At 36.7% G+C, this 26,181-nt stretch overlaps 2 protein-coding genes across 5 annotated transcripts in view; one reads left to right on the top strand and one right to left on the bottom strand.

Moving 5' to 3' along the window:
- LOC145987621 (uncharacterized) overlaps positions 1–20,215 on the bottom strand; it is a 321,334-nt gene extending 301,119 nt beyond the window's left edge. For both annotated transcript variants that reach the window (XM_083122025.1, XM_083122026.1), the window contains exons 1-2: positions 20,112–20,215; positions 15,846–15,986 (exon numbers count right to left, since the gene is read on the bottom strand). In XM_083122025.1, coding sequence (XP_082978151.1) covers positions 15,846–15,963 — 118 coding nt within the window. In that variant the 5' untranslated portion in view covers positions 15,964–15,986; positions 20,112–20,215. The remainder of the gene's footprint in view (positions 1–15,845; positions 15,987–20,111) is intronic.
- Positions 1–26,181, top strand: part of LOC145987622 (mitochondrial inner membrane m-AAA protease component paraplegin-like) — a 48,060-nt gene that overhangs the window by 8,624 nt on the left and 13,255 nt on the right. The window contains exons 1-5 of one of the 3 annotated variants that reach the window (XM_083122029.1): positions 765–1,721; positions 3,872–4,040; positions 22,333–22,617; positions 24,234–24,371; positions 25,679–25,912. In XM_083122029.1, the coding sequence (XP_082978155.1) occupies positions 3,933–4,040; positions 22,333–22,617; positions 24,234–24,371; positions 25,679–25,912 (765 nt within the window). In that variant the 5' untranslated portion in view covers positions 765–1,721; positions 3,872–3,932. Of the gene's footprint in view, positions 1–764; positions 1,722–3,871; positions 4,041–20,400; positions 20,717–22,332; positions 22,618–24,233; positions 24,372–25,678; positions 25,913–26,181 lie in introns of those variants that run through there. The other 2 variants (XM_083122030.1, XM_083122027.1) reach the window with 2 other exon arrangements.

Genomic DNA, 26,181 nt, shown 5'->3' with positions numbered 1-26,181 from the left:
TTTGTATATGATTAAGTTGGTTTTTTTCCAAATATTTTGCATTGCTCGATTTCCCAAATTTCTCCATCCCACGATCTCCTTACTGAAGGATCCGGGCTCGATCCCTGGCGTGTGCATGAGTGTTCCTTTGTATCCATCCTTCAAATGTTTAATTTAATCAACGTTCATCGTCATGGCAGAAGTTAGGTAAAGTGAAGGAAAAGCAACGCTTTTTTTTTTAAAAAAAAAATCCTTCCCAGTGCATCCGCAGGGCACTGTGAAATCAGGAGTCTAGAGTTCCCTGTTTACGATTGTCCCTCATATGACGTCCTTAAGCTCATTAGATACTTGCCAGACCCTGTGGCCGAGTGGTTAGCACATTGCACTGCGACGCCAAGGGTCCCAGGTTCGAATCCAGCTCGGGCTTGGTTGTTTGTGAATGTCTATTCATCAATTTCATCACTCATCCCCATCTTCGCAAATTAGCCAAGAGGCACAAAACGCGAAGTAAAATAAACTAAATCAATCAATCATTAGCTACTTATTGCGATTAAATCCATATAGCTAGAAAAAGTGATGGGAAGTGGCAAAGATTCAACATATTAGAGGACATAAACTGGTAACATACTAGACTTTTTTGTAGTTTCTTCAATAATATTCATTTGTCTTTTTGAGCTCTGGGATACATCTTTCATTCCAAATTATTTCATTATTCAATGCAGAGTGCAACACATAGGAACAAGAATGCACGCTCATCACGGGTTCGAATCCCAACCTGGATTGTCCTTTGTGAGGTCCCTTCATCAATTTAATCATATCATCATTATTACTCATCCTGATTTTCACGATAACCAAATGGGGCAGAAAAGCGAAGTAAAATAAACCAAGCCAACAACAACAATATGAATGCCCGATCTCTTGCACAAATAAATACCTCCGTATTTACAACAGTTTAGTTTAACCATTTTTTTTATTGGAGGCCAAGAGATTAGTACATTTATATAAAACACTACTAAAACAAGAGCGAGAGTGAGCATGAGCAAATATTTGTTATTTAATGATTATATATTCCATATTTTGAAAAAATGAAAGCATAACATTATTGTCTGCACATAATACGTTTCAATTTCATAAATAATAAAACTACATATTGTACAACGTGAAAAAAGTTGTGGTGTAAATACAGAGAACATAAGTACTGCATTTACTCCTCAGTTCTTTAGAGGATTTACAAAGAAATCGAAGGGAAACCAATCCCCTATCTGTCTTATAGGAGATAGACTAAGGCACCTGAAAGCACGTGCTTTCAACCATTGCAGCGGGGGCGAGGGGGCAAGGGAGGTAGAGGCAGAAGTCTAAAAATTATCGGAATGACAAGGACCAGTTCTAGTCTAGATCGTGTCGAATGATCTTTAAGGGTTCCTTGGTGCATGGAATTTATTTAGAGGCAGCGTGTGAATACAGTAGTGAGTGGATTGCATTTTTGTGAATGATATGTGCTGTGTGGTGTAGTGAACTGAAATAAGGTCATAATTAACAAGCTGTCTATTCGGCTTAAGTATGACGATAAGCTCCAAATCGTTGTGGATTTTTCTTTGATGTCCACTTTATGCACAGATCGGACCTAAAGTTAAAGTGGTATCCTAACCACCGTGTATCGAACCCGGGACCCCTTAGTTTCAAGGCAACGACGTTACCACTGTGCCAACAAGGAGGCTCTGAAATTCAAATCGTGAAAATAGGTAGGTAGAAGTTTCATATTTATTCTCGTAAATAGGCCTACGTAAATATTTCACAATATGAGCCTCTTAATTATGCAAATAAGAATGAAATTCTTAAATTCTTTCCTTACTGACATAGCGTACATTTCCATATTTTATCTATGAGGTATATATTTTTAATCACAATGCCACATCACTTCAAACACCTCCCCTCCCCCCAAATGAGCTAAAACATCCCCAGCAGTAATTTTTTGTCCATTCGAACACTATGATATGGTACGATAGCCCAGGTTTTTAACCCAGTATACGCCACTGATCGAGTCGTATGTGCTACAAAGCATGTGAATGCATAGACTATGAAATACACTTTTGAATAATGTTCAGGATGGCCACTCTAGGAGCAGGATAAAATTAAATTATAATTCCCAGTTTTCAAGATGAACTTTCCAAAAATTCAAAGGTACAAGCAGATGTTTTCTCTATGTCAATCTTATGTATTAGGGAGAATTCACACCGAAGAAACACGTGACACGCGACATGCAACACGAAACACGTGTCGCTTGGAAGCCAACACTCAGTAATCAATGAAACCTTTCGAACCGAAGAGACACGGCAAGATGCATGTGTCGCGTGTCGCTTACGTGCCTCTAGGACTGTGCCGTTTTCTCAATACCGTGCATCGTGTTGCTTCAGTTTGTTGTTCGCGCATGCGCAGCGAATGCTTCATTCTAACGAGCTGTATTTAGAAGAGAGCCCAACCTGCATTATGTTTGATCCTCTAATTTGTTGATATAATAAAGTATCGATATGTACAATGTTTTAACAATGTCTTAAGATTTAAACACAACGTTCATTTCGCTTTATCAAGTTTTTTGATGCAGTTATCTATCGGCTGTAATTTGCCTTCAACATTGTGAAAAGAGGCCATGTTTTGGCCATTTACCTGACTACTTTTATTTGAAAAAGTCAGCTTATGAAGGCACTTTAGTCCAAACTATATTAGTCAACATGGTAAAGTACTCTAGTGCGTTGTTTATCAACCACCGGGCCACGACCCGATACCGTGCCCTCGTATCAACTATACTGAGCTGTGAAATGCTCTGCTGAAACTGGTTGACAACTATCATAATCTCAATATCATATTTGTGTTGTGAGTTTTCGTTTTTTAAGTCCATTTTATGCACAAATAGACTAATCAGAACTGGATCTGCCCGGTGCCTCCCCGGTTATCGAACCCGGGTTCACTTAATTACAAGGAGACGTTACCACTTTGTCTTCCATATTTTTTATTTGTCAACAATCCTACACACGCAATCAAACTATTATTACTCTTATGATTATGCTAGAATTTATTTATCAATATTTAATTTCATAGGTACATGTTAATTCATGCATAAAATCTTCAATACTGAAAAGATTTACGAGGAAAATTCATCGGCTAAGGGCATTGACTTAAAAAGAATACCGTGGCAAGAAGGTTGAGAACCATTTCTCTAGTGTTTAGGTATTCGCTTTATTCAGGCTGAAAAGTCTAGCGTATACAGTTTGATTTCAGTGCATATTACAGTAAACTTGCTCAAATTTTGCAACGCAGTTTACATGTAACAATGTGTCTTGTTACGTTATTTTCGGGTGACTAATAAACAGATTAATGCAATTATATCAGTACCATCATGCAAACTGAGCAAAGAAACCAAGTGTCGCTTGCTGCATGCATCTTGTCTCTTCGGTGTGACACACTCGTGTCGCATGTTGCATGTTGCATGTTTCTTCGGTGTGAATTCTCCCTTACCGGCTCTCACCAGCCACACATATACACACCAAATATATTAACAATGTAAAGGGTCTGTGTGATTCCAATGTTTCAAAAAATTCTAATTAAATTAAATTAAATGGTATATATATTTAAAATATTTAATTTAAGGTGCGGAATTTGCATTTGCCATTTTACATACTCAGACTTGAAATACATCTACAAACACATGTCACAAATGCTCCAGGATATACTAATCTACGAAAATTGTTAATGGCACAAGAATTTCAAACTTAAATTTACCTAATCAACTTCAAGATATCTCATATTGCAATAATCTTCTATCTGTCTGATAGATTGTTGTGCAAAGTAAACTAACAAACTAAACGAACTGAGAGAATTGTGTTTTATTTTCCAGGCAGCTTCATTATACTTTCTCGATAAGACTGTGAAAAAGTTGGCTCAGGGCATTTATAAATATGCATAAATTCAAGGGCATTTGGATTAATACAAGTTGCAATTTTTCACGTTTTCGGAGAAAAATTCATGCAGAATTCCCGGAGCCAAAAATTCAAGCAGAATTCCCGGTAAGTAGACACCCTGATGTCCCATATAATTTTAAGGTTACAAGTTCAATAGTTATGGAGCAAAAGAGGAACTGATTGTCTTGCAATACAAGTAAATGGGGGAAAACTTGTCTTGCTGGGAAACAGAGAGAGGGGGGAGGGGAAGCTGCAGTTCCACGTCAGTTCAACCAGACCATGGTACCCATGATCTCAGATTTTGATAAAACTTGACACATTTAATCCTTCCATGGTGGTGAGTAAACATACTTTTTTTTGTCTCTAACTTGTCTGGTTTCATTTATACAGGGTGGCTCAATAAGTCACTTAACACCCTCAGTACAAGGCCACTGTGGCATGGAATTTGAAATTGGCGATGACCAATCTTTGACTGGCCAAGGGGGAACCACATTGATGCCACCCACACGGTCGGCGGCCATCTTGATGTCCGCCATCTTGAATTCAACTTCATAATTTTAAATGGGAAGGGGGTCGTACGATATATCAAAATGGGCTAGAATTTCACGAGAAATGCAATGGTGATGGTTGTTTTGACGTATCTTTAACCAGTAGAAAGGTATGACTGAATTCTTGAACAATTTGCTCCTTTTCAAGGTGTTAGAAAAATGCCTTAAAATTTGTTTAGCGCATCGGTAATGCATCGAGATCAAAGTGACGTCTAGGGAGAGACGTTCGCATGCCATTGCACATTATTTTAATCAGATACATCCATGAAGAGCTGCTCATTATGAATGGTTGTCGCGAACAATTTACAATGTGACGCTTCCATTGAATTAAAAGTCCTTCACAGTGATAAGGCTAATGTTTATGTTCAGAAGGGAGTTCATAAACAGAATATGTGACCCTTGTCATCTGATAACTAACTTTGGACAAAAACTGGTTCATAACGTTCACATAAGTGTTCTGGTGTTCTTCCCTATTGAAAAAACTCTGTAAAAAGTACCTTCTTCCATAAGCAAGGATGAAAAAAACTGTTCATTTAACAAATCCAAGTAGCCCTAAGCATTTAAGGTTCCGTTGATGGAAAATTGACTAACCAATCGTGTTCCACACAGCACGCCACACCATTAACTTACCAGCACTAACTATTCAGCTTTGATCTGTTGAAAATGAGTTATCAGATAAAAAGCATCGAATATTCTGTTTATGAACTTCCTTCTGAACATAAACATTAGCCTTGTCACTGTGAAGGACTTTTAATTCAATGGAAGCGTCACACTGTAAATTGTTCGCGACAACCATTCATAATGAGCAGCTCTTCATGGATGTATCTGATTAAAATAATGTGCAATAGCATGCGAACGTCTCTCCCTAGATGTCACTTTGATCTCGATGCATTACCGATGAGCTAAACAAATTTTAAGGCATTTTTCTAACACCTCGAAAAGGAGCAAATTGGTTCAAGAATTCAGTCATAACTTTTTACTGGTTAAAGATACGTCGAAACAACCTTCACCATTGCATTTCTCGTGAAATTCTAGCCCATTTTAATGTATCGTACGACCCCCTTCCCATTTAAAATTATGAAGTTGAATTCAAGATGGCGTACATCAAGATGGCCGCCGACCCTGCGGGTGTCGTCAATGTGGTTCCCCCTTGGCCTGATAACGATTGGTCATCACCATTTCCATGTTGCGCGCTGTAGTGGCCTTGTACCGGGGGTGTTAAGTGACTTATTGAGCCACCCTGTATAGTCCCTCAAACTTTGAGTGATTCCTGTTTTCTTCCATTCCCAAAGCCTCCAGTGTGAACCTGCACTGCCTTGGAAAAATAATTCTATCTCGCTTACAAAGCACTCAATCTTTTTGAAATTTCACAAACAATGTTAACCAAACAATAAGGATTTCAGAAAATAATATGACAGCACACCACATTCAACCTTTATTACACCAATAAATTAATAAGATATTATTTTCTGATTTTTTTGCCCAAGAACATGGTTTACTAAAATTCAAATTATCACTGAAAGGGAAAGGTGTAACACCAACACAGGTAATTTTAAAATGAACTTGTACATGTGACCTAACAATAAAATCGATGGCTTTTTCATTCCCTCTGAAAATATGACAACTTATTTCCGATTTTTTCAAAATGGCTGGTGGATTTTGTATTTTTCAAATTAATTCAAATTCTAAGAATCTAGGTTCAAAATAGCATTGAAGCAAATTTTTCGAGCATAAAATTCTTCACAATGCTTTCTTGGAAGGGGGGGAGGGGTGCTATACCCCCTCCCCAGAAAATTAACGTCAACCTGAAAGTAAATACTTCACACATATAATTTTATTTGTCATAACCATTTATGTTAATTACTATAAGGCATTTCGGGAACCTAACTCCAAAGTGACAGAGTGCTTGTACAGTATTATGGGTGGAAAATGCCTCGTCCCTTCCCACCTGAAAGAAATAATACCTTGCTTACTACTCCCTGGAGAAAAACCTGTGGATAGTGATTACTTGATTGAAAGCATCCTCTTACAATTATGTATTTGAATTAAAAATCAACAACAATGAACAAATATGTGGTAAAAACAAACAATCGGTAATAAGTTGTTGTTTTGTTCTAGCAGTACCTACCAAATATTAATACTGGTATTTAGTGCACCCCAAAAATAACAGTATCACTGGATAGAAACTGCAATCAGGCAGTGTGGGCTTCAGAACAGAATACAGGACATTTTGTGATTTTCCATTGTTACAGATAATTTAGCACATGCTCTTGGTTAATGCATTCATATTTTCATGATAAATTTAGGCTGATGATTCGTGCATTGACAGTTGTTTAGCTCATTGCAGTGTATGATTGTGATTTCTGGTGTTTGAAGCATGTTACTTCCTATTTATTAGTTTTATTTATTTATATATTTATTGAAAAAAATTCAGATACAGCACGTAGCCATTTTACACTGAAATCAGTAACAATGAAAAGAACAAAAATAAAAATAACAAAATAAGACAAAATATTAATATAAATAAGTCAAGATAGCACAAACAAATATTTAGCAACATATGTTCTGATGGTTGACCGAAAGGCGTACTCTGTGAAAAATACATCAGCCCTTGATGGGAGGTCGTTATATTGAGTGAGAAGTCTGTCGAAGAGCGATCTTTTTTTAATTTCCAGTCTAGGCTTTTTTGTGTAAAACAGATTTGTGTTCCGTGTTGCGCGCATAGGCACTCGAAAGTGGAATTCCTGGAGGAGTGTGTTGCAACGGATTCTGCCATTGACAATTTTGTAAAGATATTTACAATCATCCAGTAAACGGCGCTGATAGGGAGTATGTAAGTGTAGAAAGGACAGGAGATGTGGTGTTCAAAAATTGCATAATGAGGAAACCCTGTAATGAACTATAGCAAGGAAAAAAGTTAAGAACAGAATCGATTCTGGGGAGCTGAGTGGGACATGCCATGGACCAGACGGGAGAGCAGTATTCTATCATTGGGGAGATGAATGATTTGAAGAACAAGGTGAGGGCAAAGATGTCACTAATTTCGGTGAAAAGATACAGTAAACCTAAGAGACGCATAGCCTTTTTTGTCGTGCATGTAATATGTTCTTCAAATGTGAGTTTTTGGTCGAAAACAATGCCTAGGTCTTTATGAGAGGATACTGCTTTGATGTTATTTGCAAAGATGGAGTAAGATGACTTTAACAGGTTCTTTTTGAGAGAGATGGTGAGAGTAGTACATTTTTCAGGATTTAATGTAAGTTTCCATGTCAGGCACCATGAAAAAAAACGTTGTTATGTCATTCTGGAGAAGATGAGTATTGTTGGAAGTGGAGATTTCTCTGAAAATCTTACAGTCATCTGCGAAAAGAAGGGAATTACTAGAGGCGGCTGCGAGATGGTCGGTAAGGTCATCGACAAATAATATGAACTAGAGGGGTCCTAGAACACTGCCCTGTGGTAGTCCAGAAAGGATGGGAAGAAAGTTAGATAGAGTTCCTGGGAGGACTACACGTTGTTGGCGATCGCTAAGGTAATCTGTGAGCAAGTTAAGACAGTTACCATGAATGTTGAATCCATTGCATAATTTGTGAATCAAAAGACGATGACTGGGAGTATCGAAAGCTTTGGCTAGATCCAAATATATAACGTCCAGTTGTGAATTGTTTGAAAAACATTTTATAGCATGTGAGAGAAAAACAGACAGGTTCGTAAGACAGGAACTACCAGAAAGAAAATCATGTTGATTTGAGCTAAGGTACGGAGAAACAAATTTACATAGCCTGTCTTTGATGATTTTTTCACAGATGATGGCCAGAGGAGAGAGTAACGAGATTGGCCTATAGGAAGAAGCAAGGTTTTCGTTGCCATTTTTGTGAATGGGAGTGATGTTAGCTTGCTTCCAAGCATGAGGAAAGATGCCTTCAGAGAAACATCTATTCAGAAGAATGCAGAGGGGATAAGAAAGGGATTCCCCAGTTTTCTTCAAGAACATGGTGTTGATATTGTCCGGCGCTAGGGCACGGTGAGCTGGGTGAGATGACAATAGACTTTTCACTTCATCGGTTTTAGTGGCAAGCTTTGTTAGAGAGGAAGAACAGACTGATCTTACGTTTGGCAACGTTGCAAGGGGGGCAGGCGGACAATAGTTTTTCTTGTATTTGGTCTAGGAATTAATTCGTGCGCCTGGACAAGAGATGGCGTAATGAGCATATCGTCCCACAGTTCCGTGTAGCCACACATGCGTTGAAAACTCCTATCAGCGTGCATTGTTCGTAGTATAGGGCAGTTGATTGACGCGTCAACAACAGCATTTTGTAGTCAACTGAACATGGCGCAGTTCGTGCCAGATAAAGTGTTTTTGCGGGGTGTTCTGCTTCATTACTTTAACATGCAGAAAAGTGCTACCAAAAGTCATCGTATTTTGGTGGAAGTGTATGGTGACCATGCGCTAGCTGAGCGAACGTGTCAGAAGTGGTTTGCACGGTTTAGAAGTGGTGATTTCGGCCTGGAAGACCAAGAGCGACCTGGACAGCCAAAAAAATTTGAAGACGAAGAATTGAGAGCATAGCTCGATCAGGATTCGTGTCAAACGCAGGAAGAACTTGCAGAAGCATTAGGCATTGATCAAACAACAGTTTCCAAATGCCTCAAAGCCATGGGAATGATTCAAAAGATGTCACATTGGGTTCCACATGAATTGAAAGATAGAGACGTTGAAAGACGAAAAACCATTTGCGAATTGCTGCTTCAAAGACAGAAAAGAAAGGGGTTTTTGCATCGTATTGTTACTGGCGATGAGAAGTGGATCCATTACGAGAACCCGAAACGAAAAAAGGCCTGGGTGAAGCCAAGTGAACCAGGTCCATCACAACCGAAACGAGATATTCACTGTGCAAAGGTTATGCTGTGCATATGGTGGGATATGAGACAGCGGTTCACTTCTTCAGAAGATATTGAAAAATGGGTCTCTGACTGGATCGCTTCAAAGAACGAGGACTTCTTTCGCCACGGAATCCGTAACTTGCCTGACAGATGGGCGAAAGTGGTGGCTCGCGATGGATAATATTTTTCTTAAGGTATTTATGTATTTTGTGTTTGAACTACAGCTTCAATGTGTGCGTAACAACCGCACGAATTAATTCCTAGACCAAATATGTATGCATTGCTTGCATTGTAGAATTATTTATCTTGTAGTTTATGGTTATTAAAAGCATAAGAACACAGTTTTTCGTTGTGATGTTTCAGGAGAACACATGCTCCCTTCATCAGACATTTATTTTTAGTTTGACTAAAAATACAGTTATAACAATCGTTAACAATTTTTTAAACAAAAAGAATCAGTTATACAATGGATATTGTCAATGTGACATTGCTGTAATGTAACAACTTAATTGTGAAAACAAGGAATCTGTTTTATATCTATTTCAGATAAAAAAAAATTGTTAACCATTGTTAAAACTGTATCTTTAGTCAAACTAAAAATAAATCTCTGATGAAGGGAGTGTGCGTTCTCAACGTCACAATGAAAAACTGTGTTCTTATGCTTGTAATAACCGTAGACTACAAGAGAAAAAAATCCAAGACAATGGAAGATATTAAGTGTAGTGTTGGGAAGTAACTTTGACACAAATTAAGTTAGGTTTCAAAGCATGGTATTGAAAATGTTGAGGATCTAACTGAGGACAGTAGATTTCTTTTAAAATGTAGAACACAAGAATTGCAAACTGTCTGCACCATAAAAATGCTTTCCTTAAGAAGTTTGAATTTATTCAAAAAGTATGTTGTGAACCCCTCAAAAAACACAAGAAATCTGTTAAGAAGTCACTGCGTGTAGTGACTGTACGTCAATTTAAAAATATATTAACAAGAGGATTCAAAGTGAAACCAGGTCAAAAACTGTGTAGCCAGTGCAGAATGATTTTGTTTAAAGATGATGTAGTGGGTTGAATACATCTTTGGTTGGAGTAAGATGTTCGTCATTAAAATTCCATGCTCTTGGTGAATACAAAAAGGAGTCTTATGGAAGACAAAAGTTAAAAAATGTTGAAAGAAATGTGGTGTGCAAAATTAAAAATGTATTAGAAGTAGAGATTCCAATAAAATAAAACAAAATAGTGGACCTTGAGGAGAAAGCTCCTGATATGGACAAGCTTGTAGATATTATGAGGGACAAATTGAAATCAACTTCCAGTAAAAAAATACAGGAAACATTTGATGTACGCTGTACAAACTTGTTAAAGAAAAGGGATTTTTAGTTGAACCTGATCCTAGACGTGGAAAAAACTTGAGACCTGAAATTGCAGATTTGGTGAAAAACTTTTATGAAAGTGATGAGCAATTTAGAGTTATGCCTGGAATGAAAGATGTAGTAAGCATCGGAAAAAAGGAATACAAGAGGAAAAAATTGATTATGGGTAATCTTCGTGAATTGTATTTAAGTTTCAAGCAGGAATATGTCAATGTTAAGGTGGGTTTTCTAAATTTTGTGGTAGCAGGTGCCAGTGGAACTCACTCAGTGTGTGTTTGTACAATGTCCTCCTTCTCCTCCATGCTTCACAAATCCAAGAAAGCTATAAGGATGTAATGAAGTTGTTGTGTGAAAAGGCTGGGATAGAATGCATGCTCAGACACTGTAGTGAATGTCCTCCCAAACAGAATTTATTATACTATTTAAAATCTAGATTTGAAAATTACGAAGCAAGTGATACTACTGCATTATCTCAATGGGTGTCAACAGACAGGTCACAGATGATAAAATGTGCATCAAAACTTGATGATCTTTTTGATGATCTATCTGAAAAGATAGAAAAACTAATTCCACATTCTTTCATAGCCAAGTCACAGACTTCATTCTTTAAGAATCTAAAAGAAAATGCACCACCAGATGTAGCAGTAGTTTCGATGGACTTTAGTGAGAACTACTCATTTACAATCCAGGATGATTGATTGATTTGGTGTTTTAAGTTCACTTTATGCACAGTAAGGCTAATCGGGAGTGAACCTACAGTTTAAAGTGGGATCCGAACCACTAGGTGCCTCCACCGGGTATCGAACCCGGGACCCCTTGATTACAAGGTGACGACGCTACCACTGGACATCTGAGTCTTGCACCGTACATCCAGTTGTTATCCACTGCAAGAACTCTGAAGGTGAGAGGATTGTTTCATGCAATTCAGAAAGCAATTGTGAAGTTTCTTAAAGAAAATTTGTCACATGCCAAGCAAGTACACTATTTTAGTGACGCAAGTGCAGCACAATATAAAAATAAATACAACTTAATCAATCTGTGTTTGCATGAAGTCCACTTTGAGCTGAAGGCGCAATGGTTATTTTTTGCAACGAGCCATGGAAAGTCAGAATGAGATGGGATTGGTGGAACAGACAAGCGACTGGCTCGAAAGGAAAGTCCACAGAGACCATTTGAGAGGCAAATCACTTCAGCAGCAGAATTTTATAATTTTTGTACAGAAAACATTAAACATATATGTTTCCACTTTATTGACAAAGGTAATGTTCATTCGACCCGTTCATCTCTTCAAATCAGACTCAAAGATGTACAGACACTTCCTAGTGCTAGAAGTTTTCACAACTTTGCACCTCTGGATTCTGCAGATACCATTGTGGCTAAAATAATCAGAATGGACCAGAAACCTGCCCTCACATTCAACCTGAGAAGCTGATATTAATTTCTTGTTGAAGCAGATGAACTGTACCCTGATGTTACATTGCTTGTTAATATGATCACTTCTGGTTTCAGAATAGTATCTGCAGTGAACCAAGATGAGAGGGATGCTGTTGTAAAGTTCCTTCGCCCCCATGGAACTTCACCATCATTCTATTGGCCAAGACATGAAGATTCATGAGCAGTACCAATTCCTCATGTGCTTGCTGCAGTTGATCCACCACACACAATATCTGGAAGGACATACCACTTCTCTGAAATGTGCATGAAGACAGTGAAGGAAAAATTCACTAATGTGGAAGGCAAAAGGAACTAAGAATTGTTGGCTTCAAGGCCAACAATGCAAACAAATGTACAACTTGCAATAAAATGTACTTTCTGCATTTATTTCAATCTATGTATTAACAACTTGCAGAGTATTAATCTATATTTTAAAAATTAACTTTGTGCTAATAAATCTACATAAACTAACATAAGTAATTATAAAGGGATGCTTTCAATCAAGTAATCAATAAAAACGTAACATTTCATGGACGTGCGCAATTTTTCTCCAGGGAGTAGTAAGCAAGGTATTATTTTTGCTTCAAATGGGGAGGGACCAGGTATTTTCCACCCATAATACTGTACAAACACTGTCACTTTGGAGTTATGTTCCTGAAATACCTTCTAGTAATTAACATAAATGATTGTGACTGAAATAAAATTATAAGTGTGAAGTATTTACTTTCAGGTTGACATAAATTTTCTTCCAAGCGAACATTGTAAATAATTTTATCCTCGAAAAATTTGCTTCAATGTTATTTTGAACCTAGATTCTTAGATTTTGAGTTAATTTGAAAAATACAAAATCCAGCAGTCATTTTGAAAAATAATCAGAAATAAGTTGTCATATTTTCAGAAGGAATGAAAAAGCCATCAATTTTATTGATGGGTATGTTAGATCATATGTACAAGCTCATTTTAAAATTACCTGTGTTGGTGTTACACTTTTCCTTTCAGTGATATTTCGAATTTTAGTAAACCAGAAAATAATATTTTATTAATTTATTGGTGGTGAATGTGGTATGTTGTCATATTTTTTTCTGAAAGCCGTATTGTTTGGTTAACATTGTTGTGAAATATCAAAAAGAATGAATGCTTTGTAAGGGAGATATAATTATTTTTCCAAGGCAGTGAAGGCTCACACTGGAGGCTTTGGGAATGGAAGAAAAGAGGAATCACTGAAAGTTTGAGGGACTATAAAAATGAAACCAGACAAGTTAGAGATAAAAAAAAAAAAATATATATGTGTTTACTCACCACCATGGAAGGATTAAATGTGCAGACTTTTATCAAAATCTGAGAACATGGGTTCCCAAACCCTCCTTTTTTGGTTGAATTGACATGGAATGACCCTTGACCAAAAAGCATCATTACTTCTGTGCATTGCAGAATATGATTTGATTCAGCATTGGCACAGTACTTACAGTATGTAACATTCTTATTCGTACACACGGATTTTCAAAGAAAATGCTTTAATATCTGAAAGGAAATACACTCTTTTGAAATTGTTTCTTTAGGAATATAAAATCTTACCCAAATTCTGTATAACCAATGACAATAATAAATTAAATGAAACTGATAGAGAAACATGTCATTTTTTGTACAACTTTTCTATTCGTACACTTAATAATATAAAAGAAAAAAGTATATTCAGAGCAAATTGACTGACAGTTCTAATACTTTCATGCAAATCCTATGGCTTTAATTACTGCTTGACACCTGTTCTTTATAGAATTAACCAGTTTCCGACATGTTTCAGAGATTATTTTATTCCACTCTGCTTGCACAACAGTCTTCAACTGTTGTTTGAACTTGACGCCTGCTCTATGGACTCACCTCTTCAAAATTGCCCATAAATGCTCAATGGGATTTAAGTTGGAATTTGAGTTGGTGTTTGTAGTAGTTTGGGCACATTCCATATTAGCCAATTCATGTTAACTCGCACCTTATGTTTACTGTCATTGTCTTGTTGGAATCTGTAGATAGGCAGCATGTCCATTTTTTGGCACTCTGCTTTACATTGTTCTTCAATATGTCCGAATAGACATATGCATCCATGATACGATCAATAAACTGGATGGTACCAACACCTTTGGACGACATATAGCCCAAAATCACCACCGTGTTTAACTGTTGGAACTGTGTTAATGTGATCATTGCCTTTATTTGATTTTCTCCAGACCCTATTTATCCCATCTGACCCGTATATATTAATCTTGGACTCGTCTGACCATATGACACTATCTCAAAATTCCTGGTCCTTGTGGATGTATTCTTTCGCTAATGGAAGTCTATTCCTGTGATTCACCTTATTTACATACGGCCTCTTTCGTGGTATTCTGCCATGATATCCATGCTTCCACAAGGCACGTCGGACAGTTTGATCGGACATCATCTTGCCAGCAACATTTTCTACTAACGATCGTAACTGAGGAACACTTTTCTCGCACTCTTTTTAAAATATAGCATTCAGCACGTTTATTCAACCGTCTCTCTTTTGGTTTTCTCGGTACATTCTGTGTTGAACCTTCCTCTATAAATTTGTTTACTATGTATTGAACTGTGGAGTGTGATTTATTGACTGTTTGTCCAATTTTTCTTAACGAATAACTTCTAAGGGCCAAATTTATAACATCCTTCAGATCGGAACTAAGTTCCTTCACCTTGCCCATTTCGAACAAGCTGATAGACGATAGGCCTACAACAATACCTACGTCAGCATTCCGCTTGATGGAGAGTGCGCCTGCATGTTCAAACTTGTTATGAAGTTGCAAACTGCACGAAATCGCCCGAATAGCGGTGGCGCTGTATGCGAGGAAGATTGAAACTCTTGCCTGTACGAATAACAATGTTGCATGACACAGCGTGTTTCTCTCTTTTCACACAAATTATATGCTCTGTTTATACACTTTGAACATACAATTTTATTGACATTTGTTGGTGAAACCTTCATTAACATTAATTTCCAGGTACATATGAAAATGATTATATTTACTAGTAGATATGACATTTTTTCCTCGGAAATTCTATGTGTACGAATAACAATGTTACATACTGTATCAATCTCAATGCAAAGAAACTGCATTGGAGAATGAAAATTGCACTACAAAATTTGTGTCAAGCAAAATTTTACTAAAGCAAGCTCAATTCAATACAAAGTAGAGTCCATGCAGCCTGAATTTGTCTTCTTGGTGTTGAAACTGAGACACCTTTACAAGAGTATGATGCAAAAACCAGTTGTTGTTTTTTATATTTATTTTATTTTCCTTTTCTGCCAGTTTTGGCTAATTATGAAGATGAAGATGGGTGGTGATATAATAAAACAGATGAAGGGACACTCACAAAGAAAATACATGCCCAGCCGAGATTCAAACCTGAAACCTCAGGCATTGTAACATGCTCAAATTAGCCACCCCTTGACAGGGTCTCTGAACATTGCATGTGCATTGTTGTTACTCTCTGAAAACACTTCTTTGATGAAAGTAGAATGTGCAGAAATTTCTTATATTGCACTTAATTGTGAGTTAAAGAAATGACACAGAATAAATGCTAAACAATATGACCCGTGGTAGTTCATTTAGGAAATATGAACTCCTAACATACCACAATGTAAACAAAGAAAGAAACTGTACATACCCGAATCAACATTGGCCGTCATTTGTAACAACAACGCCATCTGCTGCCGTTCAGATATGGGGGTAGATATCTTTGGAGCACCTTGCGGTCCTTTGGTATTAGCATTTGTTGATGGCATACCAGGTGCCTGTGTTGGGGAACCTGTTAAAGGATACCAAAGTAATAAAAAGTAGTTCTGGTCAAACAAAATCTCTAAAATTTGACAGAATGACTCATTTTTCATGAATAATTATTTTGTTGCTTTGAGTGCAATGGTTCATTAATGAATAGTATCATATTAACTACAGTTTTACTTGTATAATGATAAGAAAAATTATTCACTTATTGTCGAACTTGTACATAGCTGTACTAAAATAATCAGGAGAGAACAGACTTATAAACTTATGAACTGTGTAGTATTTTACCTGTGTCTACACTTGATTTACATGAAAATTTGCATTTTTTTTTCTGTAAAGAAAAGATATTTCAAGTATTACAGCAAAGTAGGTAATTTTAAGGCTTTAAGGTAATGCATACGCCAAAAAGAAACAAGAAACAGCCTCTGCTCTCCAAATTTGTTACCTCATAGAAAACTATACAGTCCTCCTCCATGGCCGTGCGGTCTAAGGTGCCGTGCTTTGGGCTCCGACTGCAGGACGGCATGGGTTTGAGTCCGCCTGGGTTTTCGGCCTGTGTATAGGACTGGTGGCAACCCACCATCATGAGGAAATTGGGGAGCTACAAGTGAGTGGCATAACCCAGTCTGGAAAATCTTCTGTAATGGCTGAGGGTTCGACATGCTGACCCCACGTCACCACATTATCGGTTCCAGATCTCCACACCTCTAGGTAGGATTGTGGGAGGGAGACTGGCAGTCGGGAGATAGGGCAAGGGCCTTCTAGGGCTGTAGAGCCACGGGTTATTTGGAACATTATACATTTCTAAATTCATTATACAACAGAAAATTGAAAAAAAAAAACTTGTACAAAACAACAGTAAGCAGGTGAATCACAATGTGCATTTACTGTAATATACCAGCCACCTTGGATCGCTCAGTCACACATGCAACTGTGAAATTATTTTCACAAGTTGTGGATGAGGAATGTTTGAATTGTTGTTTTAAGTATACTTATGCACAGATAGGCTAATGGGGACTACACCTAAAGTTTAAAGTGCGATCAGAACCACTGTGCAATGAGCCCCCACTGGATATCCAACCCAGGCAGGACCTGTCGATTACAAGTGGTTGAATAATGTGTTTAGAATACTGGATATGACTGTGGAAGTATGTTTGAAGTTCAGAGTAACTAATTTGTGCATTTTAAGTAGCAGAATGCATAAATTTTGGGGAAGAAATGTGTCATGAAAAGTAGGTTGTCGATGTGACTGCACTTTTACATCACCCTTGTTGGTGATATTTTATGCATGAAAAACATTGCACACAGTTGTAGGAAATGAAGGAAAGTGCTGAAATATTACAGCAAACACAAATACTAATAGGATGGTTATTATAATGCTAAGTGCACCACATCTTACTCTATTCATGTTAGCATTAAAAGAAGGGTGGGAAAAAATCATTGCACACAAAAAATGCAGTGAGTAATCGAAAAACTTGTTTTGTATATGTTTATAGATATATATATAGAATTTGATTGATGTAGAAAATGCATATGTTTCATGATGGTATCAGAATTACACAATCGGAACTTGGGTTGGTAAGCATATGTGGATGGTTGGTTCCAGAGTAATGTTAGGTTCGATTCCCAGTGGAGGCACATTGCACAGTGGTTCAGATACCAGTTTAAACTGTATGTCTAGTCTCCATTAGCCTCTCAACTCATAATGTTCTCATGTTCCAAAAGAGTGTAAATAAAAAATTATATGAATTTTTAAGTCAAATTACTTTAATATAGCACATGTAAGCCAACCATCCTTGTGCCATCAGATTTAATCATTAGGCACAAGTACAAGGATTCCACATGATCAGCTGGCCAGTAAAATTTGAGTATTGGAAACCCTAAAAAATTAATTTTGGTGAATTTCATATTGTTTAAAAAATGTCGACGTGCATCTATTAAATAGTTCACGTGATTTACATTACAAATCATCAATGAAAATATCTGACCTGAATGAAACTTGGTGTGTACATAAGACATTACAAGAATGTATCGACATCGTCAACTTATATTATTATTAATTTATACAATAAATAAAACAAATAACTAGGTTACTAGATTTCTTGTAAAGACAAATTTTATGGGTAACAGTATGGTATAGGGAAAACACATTTCTTCAAATTTACAGGAGAAACTACTTACGGAACTGAGTTTCTGCAGACTTTTGTAAGCTCGTGGAAGTGTTTTCTCCCTTCGTTCAACTTATTCGGCTGGTAAATCATGTATTTTTCAACATTAATGTCTCTCCGATGCACAAAAGCTCTTGCCTCCATTACGTTCAACTGCGTGAACCAAATGTTCCATGCGCTCAATGACGTAAACCCCGGTCAGTGTTTCCAAACTCGCCATTGTTTTGCCAGAACATGACAATTTTATCTATGTTTGCCTAACCTCACAGAACCAAACCTAACCTTGTGTGCATGGTTCGTTTATGAATGGTTTGTGGGGCTATCCATGCATGGTGCATGGGGCTATGCGTGCATGGTTCGTGGGGCTATTTATATGAATGGTTTGTGTATTTATGATTGGTTTGTGGGGCTATCCATGCATGGTTCGTGGGGCTATTTATGAATGGTTTGTGTATTTATGATTGGTTTGTGGGGCTATCCATGCATAGTTCGTGAGGCTATTAGAATGGTTTGTGGGGCTATTCATGAACGGTGTGTGAGGCTATCCGTCAATGGTTCGTGGGGTTTTCGAACCTGGAAAAAATACAAAATGAGTAACACGAAAGTAGGTATTTTTCGGTGAAAAAGGTTGCAACACTGCAAACCCACTGATCATCGACACTAGTCAAGATTTCTCCGCCATATTGTGTGTCAGAGGAACGAACAATAATTACTCGATATGTGGAAAATTGAAGCTATTTTCGTGAAAAAAGCTAAATCCCACCTTAAACAATGTTTCGCAATGCATAATAGGTAAGTACGAATGTAAAACATGACTAAATGAATGAGTGAAATTTGTTTCCTATACCATACTGTTACCATTTTATGTATCAAGATCTCTAGTATAAATTTCTTTGAAAAATCTATTTAGTATTCATTAACTTCATAGACACACTCATTTTTCAAAATTAACTTATTAAAATTATTCACTTGTAGAGATTTTAGGTATTGTGTTAGTTGATTGTAAATCCTTACTGCCATATAAGTAATCTTTTTTTGAGATTTACTGTGTTGGTATCTTCTTATACTTAAGATTGTCTCGATTTCTTGTATTGTATTGGTGATTTATACTGTTTTCAGAAACTTTTGTAAATATTATGTACTAAATATAAGATCCTATAGATGTACAGTGAAGGTAGACTGAGTACTCCCAACTTAACAAACTCCTTGCACATAGGCACAGTAATTTTTATCAACAGAGCCTTGTATTATTTGGAAGTTGGAATTTGACATTTGTACTAACTACATGCATACTATTTTCCCATGGCACGATAGTTTTCACTTGAAAGTCACTGATCGAGAATGTATCTATATATTCTAACCATTTACGAAGATTTAGGGCTCGAATGTCGCCCTGTATATGGCTCAATTGCACTTCACCATCATTCATCTCCATCGTCGCGATTAGCTAAAAACGGAATAAAAGAGACAGAACATGAAAAATACAAACATTTGGAATTCGTATTGATTTTGGGACAAATTTCTTTAGTTTACTTCATTGTGGCAAGTGATACAGTAATATTTGGCTTGCTTTTACTTCTTGTTAACTGTGCAACGATCATACTGTTTTTCTTTTTGCAACATCCTTTTATTTTACGAGGAAAGTTTGTTACACCCACAATACTTCCAGTTTTCCAAGAGTCAACTTAATCCAGTACTATACGTGCAAAATTGAAATTTATTGATTTATTACTTTTCAATAACTAATTAAAGTCGATAATAAACAAAATAACAAGCAATCAAAAAGTATTATGTTATTAATTTCCATTATATATTTCATCTCAATAAAAAAAAAATGATCCGATGTTGCCGGAAATAGGTGTTCTGCTTTTATTCAATATGGCTGTATGCCTTCTTTCTAAATTTAGGTTTTTATGCCTTCTTAAAACCATGACGTTTTTAAAATATCAGCAATTCCAAACAATAAATGGAAATATACATACCTTCAAAAAAATTATGTACAATATATCATCAACCGTATAATAGACTAGATTCTTAAATTACACTTAATTATCGCACACTAAAATTTTGAAACATGTTTTGATTTCTCGCGCGAATGAAGTACTTCGTCATTGGATATCCGTGTGTTAAAATAACACATATTTGTTTTCTCGTTCAAAATTACAATCGAAAATGATTTTATAATGTATAATTTTTTATTTAGTTAATATTCAGGATTTAGAATAACGATTTTCCTCAAAGTTAGAATGTTACGTCTAAATTTATTTATGTAGTCGTTCTGCTTTTGTTAAAATGGTGGATAAAGTGCAAGGAAACCATCGATGTTGAAGAATTATAAACAACAACAACAAAACAATCTGCAATGAGTTCCTACATTCATATTACCAACTTATTGTGTCAAGATTCTTGTAAAAAATATATATTTTCAAACGCTTCCCGTATGAAAAGAATTTTATCATTGCATCAGCTGTGGGACTCTAGATTTTATACGGGAGTTAATAAGTGCAAGTACAATTACAATTGGAATAGATATGGCTACAGGAAAATTGCATCGATACCACAGCCACCGCGTTTGTTCCTTGGCAGAGTACGTACCTTCATTATTATTATTATTATTAAGAATGGTAGAGTAGTTATTTCCACAAGTAAGACAAGGCTCAGACGCTTAATTTGACAGCATGCGACGAGAGTCTGCTCTCGTATTTTTGCCCCCAGGTTCCATCCCTAGAGAAAACTGTAAATTTTGGTGTTGAGCCTGTAGTTGATGCAACATTTAATTAAAGCTGTGGAGCGAATTAAAAATATAGAGAATGTCTCCAATTTCGTCAATTTTTGGTATACCAACTAAATTTGGCCTTCTAATCACGAATCTGTTTTTAAAATGCGGGGGTCACGTCTGGAAATAGGGAGAAGAGCCGATATAAGTTCAGATTTTTTTAAAAGCCTTATCGCATTGTTTTATGATGAAAATTTTAACTAAGTTGCCTAACCTAACCTTACCGGAAATGGTTCGTGGGGCTACCCGTCAATGGTTTGTGGGGCTACCCGTGCATTATGTAAACTTTCTACACGTGAACCCCGCATTTTAACAACAGAACCTAACCTAAGCTTCCCGTGCATGGTTTGTGGGGTATTCATGAATTGGGGCTATCCGTGAATGGTTTGTGGGGCTACGCGTGTATGGTTCGTGGGGATTTTTCGGTTGAGAAGGTTGGAAACACTGCATACCCACTGATAATCTACCACGCTAGTCAAGCTGTCTCACCATATTGTGTCTTACGCAAGCGAAAAAAGTAGGAACAATGATTACTCATCATGTCAAAAATTGAAATTATTGTCGTGAAAAAAAGAAAATACCACCTTGAAGAATCCTTCGCAATGCGTAATATGTAAGTATGAGTGTTAAGAATGATGAAATAAACGAGTGAGAGGTGTTGGGACAATATCGAACTAGTAATGAAAATGGTACAGGGGATCCAAAATTCATAGCCAAATTACAAGATTTGCTCAAACATTTTCTCCTTCAAGACACCTTACTCATGTAAAAGTACCATGTGTAATTACAGGAAATCTTTTCCTAACAGACATCTGTAAGTAATATGTATTTTACAATTGCCCCAGGAGAAATACATGGGGAAGCATATCTCAAACCTAACTCTGATTTAAGACTTATGAATAATAAGTATATTGTAATAATATGCAAAATGGCTATATTAACACAAAGCAATTGGGATGATTTGATTGCTGCTGGAAGTATTTATTGTGCTTCAAGAATACTTAGGTGTTGCAACTCATTGTTTTAAAAGTGCATATCATATGAATATATGGTTTGCAGTTAGAGAAATTCACATCATCGACATGTTAAAGAAAAAAAATCCTTAAATCACATATTTTATGTTCCTTAAATGATGGTGCACATATTGATTTTTAGTGGTATCCTAAGCATTATTGTCAGATAGCAGACACTTCTCAGTAGCAGAGAGTTTTTACATTTCTCATTAATGTACATTCAGAGATGTTTCATGTTCCACTGTACTAAATATTAAATGATGTCTAATCATCAAGTTTTCACATTTTGTGTCATTTTCCTATGATGTGGATTTTTGGACACCCTGTACATATTGAATGGCTAAAACTATTGGGTTTGGCTGTGTGGCATGTTAACAAGAAGAATCACCAATTATATTTGTTTTTAAATTGCAGATAGATCGTGTGATTCGGAAGGAGCATGCAGCCGTATGTAGACTGTTGCAGCGCTCTGGGTTTCAAGGAATTGGTGCTCTTCATAAACATTTAAGTGCAAGGCCTTTTCACACCTCGAGCAACAGATTCCAGCAGAACCCTGATGATCGAAACAAGAAGGATAAAGATGATGATGAAGATAACAAGATTTCGTCTTTATTGGCAAAAGCATTTCTGTGGATGCTTACAGCATATATGTTGATTGCAATCGTGTCACTCCTCTTCCCCAGCAGTAATCAGCCTGAGGTAAGTATAGCATGGTGGAATCTCCAGTGACTAGCCAGGCAAGAGTGCTCTCCTGGTATGTTGTGTGGAGGATATAAAGTCATAGATAACATGACCATCTTAATAAATCAAAATTTACAGACTTATTTTTGGGTGGATTCTTTAATTGCTGTTTGCTCTTTTAGGGTTAATAATGGCTGAGAATATAAGAGGGAAATTGATGGACAAGGAAATGTAATAGAGATGTTGGATGCCAGTTTAATTTTTAAAATGATAATTTATTGATAAACTGTAGTGAAATTGGCTAGTTAAGTCACTAGTTTTAACCCTTTTACTAGCTTCAACCCCTGCATTCAGCACCCATAAGGATAAGACACAAGGCAATGCCATATGATTATCCTGGTGTGGTTTGGTTCTGTTGCTAATTGTTCTATATAATTGCTACCTTTTCATATGGAGAGCAACAAATCAGTAATAGGTTCAGTTGTGATCAGCTGACACTCTTACCTGAAGCAGTCAATCACTGCTTCCAGGGGAAACGCAAGGACTATTTGATGCATCCAGACATATTGTAATTGTAATGTCATATTATCTGCTGCAATCAGGATCGAAAATTTGAAATAAACTCATAACTTGCTTCATGCAAAAAAGAAAGTAATGGTTGTTTTTATGAACACAAAACACGCAAGCATACAAATGCACAATGATGCTTGCAATTTGCTCTCTGGCATTTGCTTTGCAGGTGACATTTCAGCCCCTCAAGGAAATGAATGCACCCATGAACCTAATTGGTGGAAATAAGAAGTCATCAAGGTCAGAATTGCTATTTGAGGAAAAGCAGTAAGGATGGAATGGCCAAAATTTGTATCATAGATGTAGTGGCGAACACTCCATGTACCAAGGGGTAGTGAGTGCGCACTTCCTCTGTTTAGGGGGTGAGTGGTTAGTTTGTATTTTTGTCAACATAGTAAGAGAAGAAAGATACTAGTGTCATACATATGTGCATATATACATGACATCCTTGAAATATGAACAGGTGGGTGTTTTGAGTTCCTCTATCTCTCTTTCGTAAAAAAGTAAAGTGCTCCCCTGTGCTATGCACCATGCCATGAAGGTGTATAGGGGGTGTGGAGTTAAGGCCCCACACTTTCTTGAACACAACCAAAGGTTGGGATGATGTGATCAGCACCATGCCCCTGGCCACCTTTACCCCCCCCCCCAACCCCCAGAGGTTCCTCCAGGTACCCACTTTATTCGATTCTGGGTGGGTGCCAGAGCCACTTGAACAGGTGGAAAAAAAATCCCGGTTGCACAGATACTATGTTAATCGAGGTCAAATCGAGCATTTTAATGAGGTAGATCACATTAATGATGGTTATAAGAATCTGCTGTATATCACATGAAAAGATTGTAACGAATAACTATTGGTTGTATTGGATCACAAATTTAACTCGATGAGAAATAAAACAACAAAATCCTTTGCTTAGATGCATTAAATCTGAGGTCTGATGGACAATATTTGTGGGTGTTCAAAATAAGGTGCCACACACTCATTAACTGTAACACCATCTTTCTTTGCTTTCTTCTCTTCTCATCTTTCATGCTGCTAACCGTTTGTCAATGTTGTTCTCTTTCAGGTAATCAGATACGTGTCGTGGAACGAGTTTGTTCATCAGATGCTGGCCAAAGGAGAAGTGGAGGAAGTAATTGTTAGACCCGATGTCGACATTGTCACCATAATCCTGTATGATGGGGCTGTTGTGAAAGGAAAACGAGTAAGCTTTACAGTTTTCCATATCCTTCTTTGTAGCTGATCAGTGACGATTCATTCATTTTGAGATTTGTGGACTTGTAACCACTGTTTTAAATCTTTATGTACCTACGTTTCGGAGACTGAATAGGTCTCTGTACTCAGGGTAGTGTCTTATATCTAATTAATCATTTGTTCAGCCTGACCACCGATAATTCTCTGCGTCACCCTCACTTCCAACAGGCCTTTACGACCACCAGGCGAGATGGAGCATTGGCCACCGAAAATAATCCTCCAAGACAGCAGATTTTATACTCTGTCCCTGCAGATGCCATCTTCAAATACATTGTGTGTCCATGGACTGAACAAATGATTAATTAGATCTAACACACTACAGACAGAATCAGTCTCTGAAATGTAGGGACGTAAAGCTTTAAAATATCAAAATTTTCATTTTGTGTATTGTACAAATTGAGCTAGGTTCAAAAAAATTAAAATAAATGCTGTGTGAGTTTTTAATAACAGACGTTTCCACATTATACATGATTATTAAAATCATTAAGTGTAATTTTTTATGATTCTTCTTGTATGTACATATTGCTCACATAGCAGAATTAATTTCTCTCATATGCCATTTTTTTTCGACTCGATAGTTCCAGTGAATCTAGTGTTTATCTTCAGCAAGGGTATTACATACAACTTCAAATTTTTATCTGTGAATTGCATGGGTATAATTTGTAATCTTATTTTAAAATCGTAGTGGTATTGGCATGCTGAATTTTGAAGCTGCTGTATTAACTGTAGTGGTAATTCCATCATATGATGTGAAATTTTTTGCCCTTGAGAATTTTGTTAAGCAGCTTGATGTGAACAGACTTAATGTATTTTTGTAAATACATATTATACAGCAAGTAGTCTACCCACAAGAAGTTCCCTGCATTACATGGGAGTAATTAGTTTCAGAAATGTAAATGTGATTTTTTTCTTTTTTATAAACACTAATATTTGTATTAATGCATAATCCTCCAAAAAGACTGAATAAGTCAATGAATAACTTAGTAAGTAACACTGTTAAGCCTTATTTCCATGTTTTATTAACTTAGTAAGATTAGATTAGCCAGAGATCCTGGGTTCGAGGACTGTATAAGCCACAGATGTGTCATTGTGTTTGTCCTATTATCTATTTGATCAGTTTTTCATTAATCCTCATTGTCAAACAACTGACAAAAATCAAAATACAAACATTCTATCAAAATTATGAAGTCACTGTTAATATCGGAGTTTGAAAAAGGTGTGAAAGATTAATAATTAATCATTATTATTTCTTTGCAGCTAGATCACAAAACATTTCACATGAACATTGTAGACATCAATAAATTTGAAGAGAAGTTGAGGGCTGCCGAAAGAAATCTTGGAATCAAACCTGAAAATGGAGTGCCTGTTGTGTATGAAAGGAATTCTGACACGGCTGGAAAATTACTTGCATCTTTAATTGTTGTTGCATTGTTGTTATCCTTGTTATCTCGAAGCAAAAGCATCAGGCCTCCGATCAGCATGGATACTTTCGTGAGTACTAAAATGGATGGTGTCTGCTGCCCTAAGAATAAAATGCATAGAGCATAACAGAATGTCAAAGTCCCAAGGTCGATTTAGGTTTGATTTTCACGTAACTTTTGAATAAGTTGCAAAATATTATGTACCCTTTCTTTTTCTTGAACTCCAAACAAAAATATGAATGTTATCATTCCTGTAGTAGTTAAGGCTATGTACAGGATTTTCCAGAGAGAGCAAATCAGCTACCCCTTGTCAAAAGTTATGTTGCTCCCTTTAATGGT

The sequence above is a fragment of the Lepisma saccharinum genome, chromosome 5 (genome assembly GCF_977018435.1).
Source record: "Lepisma saccharinum chromosome 5, izLepSacc3.1, whole genome shotgun sequence".
NCBI lineage: Eukaryota > Metazoa > Arthropoda > Insecta > Zygentoma > Lepismatidae > Lepisma > Lepisma saccharinum.
Note: the sequence above shows the minus strand (reverse complement) of the source record. Positions and strands in the feature narration are given on the sequence as shown.